Source organism: Zonotrichia albicollis, chromosome 38, assembly GCF_047830755.1.
Source record: "Zonotrichia albicollis isolate bZonAlb1 chromosome 38, bZonAlb1.hap1, whole genome shotgun sequence".
NCBI classification, from domain to species: Eukaryota; Metazoa; Chordata; class Aves; order Passeriformes; family Passerellidae; genus Zonotrichia; species Zonotrichia albicollis.
The window spans coordinates 377,610-384,291 of record NC_133856.1 but is presented as its reverse complement, the minus strand read 5'-3'; the positions used below and the strand labels follow the sequence as shown (position 1 = coordinate 384,291).

The 6,682-nt window shown below is 62.9% G+C and overlaps 1 protein-coding gene and 2 non-coding genes across 4 annotated transcripts in view; all 3 read right to left on the bottom strand.

Moving 5' to 3' along the window:
• Positions 1-4,978, bottom strand: part of SLC27A5 (solute carrier family 27 member 5) — a 20,858-nt gene extending 15,880 nt beyond the window's left edge. Inside the window, exons 1-2 of one of the 2 annotated variants that reach the window (XM_074531744.1) lie at positions 4,429-4,978; positions 1,232-1,441 (exon numbers count right to left, since the gene is read on the bottom strand). In XM_074531744.1, coding sequence (XP_074387845.1) covers positions 1,232-1,441; positions 4,429-4,918 — 700 coding nt within the window. In that variant the 5' untranslated portion in view covers positions 4,919-4,978. The remainder of the gene's footprint in view (positions 1-1,231; positions 1,442-4,428) is intronic. The other variant, XM_074531745.1, reaches the window with a different exon arrangement.
• Positions 4,979-6,022: 1,044 nt separating this feature from the next.
• TRNAQ-CUG (transfer RNA glutamine (anticodon CUG)) lies at positions 6,023-6,094 on the bottom strand. The gene has a single exon. It is a non-coding gene; the product is annotated as a tRNA-Gln (tRNA).
• A 177-nt stretch (positions 6,095-6,271) lies between these two features.
• On the bottom strand, positions 6,272-6,344 carry TRNAK-UUU (transfer RNA lysine (anticodon UUU)). The gene has a single exon. It is a non-coding gene; the product is annotated as a tRNA-Lys (tRNA).
• Positions 6,345-6,682: the final 338 nt, after the last annotated feature.

The following is a 6,682-nucleotide window of genomic DNA, read 5'->3' as shown; positions in this document are numbered from 1 at the left end:
CCATGGTCAGGGCTGGAGGAAGCCCCCAAGCCTCCCCCAAGCTGCCGAGGTGGACACAGCCAGGACACACCTGGCCCAGGTGGACCTGAGATGGTTCAGGGAGCCCCCCCAAGCCCTTCCAACCTGCCCAGGTGGGCACACCTGGCCCAGATGGACCCATGATGGTCCAGCAAGCCCCCCAAGGTGCCCACGCCCACCCAGCTCACCTGTGGTGCCCCAGGTGTAGATGAACATGATGGTGACCCCAGGACCCCCCAAGGTGCCCATGTGGACACACCTGGGCCAGGTGGACCCACCATGGTCCAGGAAGCCCCCAAGGTGCCCACGCCCACCCATCTCATCTGTGGTGCCCGAGGTGTAGATGAAGGTGCCCACCCAGACCCCGCACTCACCTGTGGTGCCCGAGGTGTAGATGAACATGGTGGTGACCCCAGGACCCTCCAAGGTGCCCACCTGCACTCACCTGTGGTGCCCGAGGTGTAGATGAACATGGTGGTGACCCCAGGACCCTCCAAGGTGCCCACGCCCACCTTGCCCACCTGCACTCACCTGTGGTGCCCGAGGTGTAGATGTTCATGGTGGTGACCCCAGTGCCCCCCAAGGTGCCCACCTGCACTCACCTGTGGTGCCCGAGGTGTAGATGAACATGGTGGTGACCCTGGTGCCCCCCAAGGTGCCCACCCATCTCACCTGTGGTGCCCGAGGTGTAGATGAACATGGTGGTGACCCCAGGACCCTCCAAGGTGCCCACGCCCACCTTGCCCACCTGCACTCACCTGTGGTGCCCCAGGTGTAGATGAACATGGTGGTGACCCCAGTGCCCCCCAAGGTGCCCACCCATCTCACCTGTGGTGCCCGAGGTGTAGATGAAGGTGCCCACCTGCACTCACCTGTGGTGCCCCAGGTGTAGATGAACATGGTGGTGACCCCAGTGCCCCCCAAGGTGCCCACCTGCACTCACCTGTGGTGCCCGAGGTGTAGATGAACATGGTGGTGACCTCAGTGCCCCCCAAGGTGCCCACCTTGCCCACCTGCACTCACCTGTGGTGCCCGAGGTGTAGATGAAGGTGCCCACCCATCTCACCTGTGGTGCCCGAGGTGTAGATGAACATGGTGGTGACCCCAGGACCCTCCAAGGTGCCCACACCCACCTGCACTCACCTGTGGTGCCCGAGGTGTAGATGAACATGGTGGTGACCCCGGTGCCCCCCAAGGTGCCCGCCCAGCTCACCTGTGGTGCCCGAGGTGTAGATGAACATGGCCTTGGAGTCGGCGCTGACCCCGGCGCGGTGCCCGGCGGGCGGCGGCTCCTCGGGCGCGCTCTCCACGTGCGGCAGCAGCGCCTCCACGCCCGCCGTGGGCGAGGCCGCGCTCAGGTAGAACACGGCGGTGCCAGCGCGGCGCAGCTCGGGCAGCACCTCCTCCACGGCCTCGCGCAGCTCTGCGGGCACAGGGGCGCGGGGTGAGCACAGCTGGGCACGGCTGGGGTGGCACAGCTGGGCACCGCTGGGGTGGCACAGCTGGGCACCTGGGCACAGCGGTGCAGGAAAGGGAGGGGACCGCAACACAGCTGGAGTGCCACATGGGCACCTGGGCACAGCTGGGGTGCCCAATGGGAACTGCTCGAATCACAAATGGGCACCTGGGCACAGCTGGAATGGCACACCTGGGCACCTGGGCACAGTGGGAGTGCCCAATGGGCACCTGGGCACAGCTGGAATGGCACACATGGGCACCTGGGCACAGCTGGAATGGCACACCTGGGCACAGCGGGAGTGCCACACGGGCACAGCTGGAGTGGCACAGCTGGGCACCTGGGCACAGCTGGAATGGCACACAGGCACGGGGTGAGCACAGCTGGGCACAGCTGGAGTGGCACACCTGGGCACAGCGGGAGTGCCACACGGGCACAGCTGGAATGCCCAATGGGCAGGTGGGCACAGCTGGAATGCCACCTGGGCCCAGCTGGGGTGCCACGTGGGCACTGCTCGAATCACAAATGGGTACCTGGGCACAGCTGGAGTGGCACACCTGGGCACCTGGGCACAGCTGGGGTGCCCAATGGGCACTGCTCGAATCACAAATGGGTACCTGGGCACAGCTGGAGTGCCACATGGGCACCTGGGCACAGCTGGAGTGGCACACATGGGTACCTGGGCACAGCTGGAATGCCCAATCGGCACCTGGGCAGGTGGGCACAGCTGGAATCCCAAATGGGCACCTGGGCAGGTGGGCACAGCTGGAATCACAGGTGGGTCAAAGTTCTCAGGTGGGTACCCCGGGTATTCCCAATGGGCACCTGGGCAGGTGGGCACACCCAGAATGGGTGGGTGGGTGAAGGTTCTCAGGTGGGCACATCAAGGTATCTCTAAATGGGCACCTGGGTACCTGGGCACAGCTGGAATCCCAAAGGGGCACCTGCCCAGTGACACACAGTGACACACAGTGACACACACACAGTGACACACAGTGACACACACAGTGACACACACAGTGACACACAGTGACACACACACAGTGACACACAGTGACACACACAGTGACAGTGACTGTGACACACACAGTGACACACACAGTGACACACAGTGACACACACACAGTGACACACAGTGACACACACAGTGACACACACAGTGACACACAGTGACACACAGTGACACACACACAGTGACACACACAGTGACACACAGTGACACACAGTGACACACACAGTGACACACACACAGTGACAGTGACTGTGACACACACAGTGACACACACACAGTGACACACAGTGACACACAGTGACACACACAGGGACACACACACAGTGACACACACACACAGTGACACACACACAGTGACACACAGTGACACACACACAGTGACACACACACAGTGACACACACAGTGACACACACACAGTGACACACAGTGACACACAGTGACACACACAGGGACACACACAGTGACACACACACACAGTGACACACACACAGTGACACACAGTGACACACACACAGTGACACACACACAGTGACACACACAGTGACACACACACAGTGACACACAGTGACACACAGTGACACACACAGGGACACACACAGTGACACACACACAGGGACACACACACAGGGACACAGTGACACACCCAGGGTCACACAGGGACAGTGGCACACACAGTGCCACACCCAGGGTCAGTGACAGTGACACACCCAGGGACAATGGCATGCACCGGGACAGTGACAGTGACACACCCAGGGTCAGTGACAGTGACACACACGGGGTCAGTGACAGTGCCACACCTGGGGACAGTGACACCCGTGCAAACCCCCCCAGCCCACGGTCACTCACTGGGGCTGGCACTGACCAGGGTGGCCTTGGTGGCAACAACCCCCTCATGTCCCCAAACCCCCTCAAATGCCACATTGTCCCCTCTCACCAAAGCCGGTGAGCACCAGGGTGGCCTTGGTGGCCACAACCCCCTCACATCCCGACCTCCCTCAAATGCCCCACTGTCCCCTCTAACCAGGGTGGCCTTGGTGTCCCCAAACCCCCCAACCACCCCATTGTCCCCTCTCACCAGGGCTGGCACAGACCATGGTGGCCTTGGTGTCCCCAAACCCCCCAAACCCCACACTGTCCCCTCTCACCAGGGCTGGCACAGACCAAACCCCCTGTGATGTCCCCTCTCACCAGGGCTGGCCAGCATCATGGTGGCCTTGGTGTCCCCAAACCCCCCAAACCCCACATTGTCCCCTCTCACCAGGGTGGCCTCAGTGTCCCCAAACCCCCCAAACCCCCTGTGATGTCCCCTCTCACCAGGGCTGGCCAGCATCACAGTGGCCCTGGTGTACCCAAACCCCACATTGTCCCCTCTCACCAGGGCTGGCACAGACCATGGTGGCCTTGGTGTCCCCAAACCCCACACTGTCCCCTCTCACCACGGTGGCCTTGGTGTCCCCAAACCCCACAAACCCCACACTGTCCCCTCTCACCACGGTGGCCTTGGTGTCCCCAAACCCCCCAAACCCCACACTGTCCCCTCTCACCACGGTGGCCTTGGTGTCCCCAAACCCCCTGTGATGTCCCCTCTCACCAGGGCTGGCCAGCATCATGGTGGCCTTGGTGTCCCCAAACCCCCCATTGTCCCCTCTCACCAGGGCTGGCACAGACCAGGGTGGCCTTGGTGTCCCCAAACCCCACACTGTCCCCTCTCACCAGGGCTGGCACAGACCAGGGTGGCCTTGGTGTCCCCAAACCCCACACTGTCCCCTCTCACCACGGTGGCCTTGGTGTCCCCAAACCCCACACTGTCCCCTCTCACCAGGGCTGGCCAGCATCACGGTGGCCTTGGTGTCCCCAAACCCCACACTGTCCCCTCTCACCAGGGCTGGCACAGACCATGGTGGCTTTGGTGTCCCCAAACCCCACACTGTCCCCTCTCACCAGGGCTGGCCAGCATCACGGTGGCCTCGGCCGCCTCCAGCGCGTGCCGCAGCGCCCGTCCCCGCACGTTGCAGTTGAGACAAGCCATGGGGCAGCCCAGCTTGGCCAGGGCCAGCCACGTCCACAGGTAGGCCGGCTCGTTGGGCAGGAACACGGCCACGGTGCGGCCGGGGCGCAGCCCCGCGCGCCGCTGCAGCGCCCAGGCCGCGCGGTTGCTGCGGCGCTCCACGTCCTCGAAGGTGAGCACCTGGTCCTGGAAGAGCAGCAGGGGATGGCGCGGCCGCAGCCGCACGTGCTGCCGGAACACGTCCAGCAGCGTGGTGGGCGGCCTGGCGGCCACGCGCCGGCGGCAGCGCAGCGATGCCCGCGCCATGGTGCAGAAGAAGGCCAGGTCCTGCCACAGGAAGGGCGCCAGGCGGGCAGTGACCAGAGGGAGCAGGGCCAGCAGCACGGCCAGCAGGGCCGCCACGGCCGGCAGCAGCACCGCCATGGCCACCGGCACGGTGGGGACGGTGGCCAAGGTCCACGGGGCGACCTTTGGGCCGTGCCGGTGGCGGGGCCGGGGCCGGAGGTCGCCGCTCTCTGGTTCGTGCTCTCTGTTTGTTTTCCTTCCTCCTCTGCGGGTGTTGTGTTCCCTTTGGCCTTCCCCGCCCCCGGGAGCGGCTCTGTGGGCACAGCTGTCACAGCCCGCCGGTTCTGCCTGCCCGGCTGCCTGCCTGGCTGGCTGGCTGTCTGTCCGTCCGGCCGGCTGGCTGCTGAGCTGTCCACATGTCCATCTGTCCAGCCTCTGTCCGGCTGTATGGTCTGTCCAGCCTTCTGGCTGTCCGGCCTCTGTCCAGCTGTCTGGCCTCCGCCATCTTGACTGTCCAGCTGTCCGGCCTCTCTCTGGCTGTCCGGCTGTCCAGCCTCTGTCCAGCTGTCCAGCTGTCCGGCCTCTTTCTGGCTGTCTGGCCTCTGTCTGGCTGTCTGGCCTCTGCCAGCCTGGCTGTCCATCTGTCCGGCCCCTGCATGCTCAGCTGTCCATCTGTCCAGCCTCTGTCCAGTTGTCCGGCCTCTACCACCCCGGCTGTCCAGCTGCCCGGCCTCTGTCTGGCTGTCCAGCCTCTGTCAGCCCAGCTGTCCATCTGTCCAGCCTCTGTCCATCTGTCCAGCCTCTGTAAGCCTGGCTGTCCATCTGGGACATCCCAGGGACACCTTGGGGACACCCTGGGGACACCTTGGGGACACCTCGGGGATACTCCAGGGACACCTGAGGGACACCCCCGAAGCAGGGACATCCCAGGGGACACATCAGCGACAGCCCAGGGACAGCGGACACCGAGGGGACACCCCAGGGACGCCCAGGGGACACCCCAGGGACACCCAGGGGACACCCCAAAGACAGCTCAGGGACACCTGAGGGACAATTCCAAAGCAGGGACACACTGGGAGAGCTCAAGAACACCCTAGGGACACCTCGGGGACGTCCCCAAAGCAGGGACACCCCGGGGACACCCCTGAAGCAGGGACACACCCCGGGGACACCCCCAAATCAGGGACATCCCGGGGACACCCCGGGGCGGGGTTTGGGCGGTGCCGCCGCAAAAGGAGGCGCAGGTCCCACCGAGATTCGAACTCGGATCGCTGGATTCAGAGTCCAGAGTGCTCACCATTACACCATGGGACCGCCCGGATCCCTGCGCGCCGCTCCCTCCGCCACGAAAAAGAGACCGCGGGGCCGCCCCTGCGGGAGGGGGCGGGAAACCCCTGGGGAGGGCCGGGAAAAGAGGAAAAAAGGGGGAAAAAAATGAAAAAGAGTGAAATAAAAATGGGGGAAAGTGAACAAAGAGAGGAAAAGGAAAGTCGCCCGAACAGGGACTTGAACCCTGGACCCTCAGATTAAAAGTCTGATGCTCTACCGACTGAGCTATCCGGGCTCTGGTGGAATCGCTTACAGGGCAGGACTGAAGGGGATTTAGGGAAAAACTCGCGGGTTTGGGGAAAAATCGGGGGATTTGGGGACAAACCTCGTGATTTTCGGAATAAACCCGAGGATTTGGGGAAAAATGAAGCGGTTGTAGGGGAAAATCGAATGGTTGTAGGAGGGGAAACAAAGGGTGTGGGGAGAAAACTAAACAAGGATTTGAGGGGAAAAAAGGGATTCTGGGGGGAAAAAAAAAAAAAAACAAAAAAACCACGAGGTTTTAGGGTAAAACGCGAGGTTTCAGGGAGAAAACTCGATATTTTAGGGAGAAAATCGAGGTTTTAAGGAAAA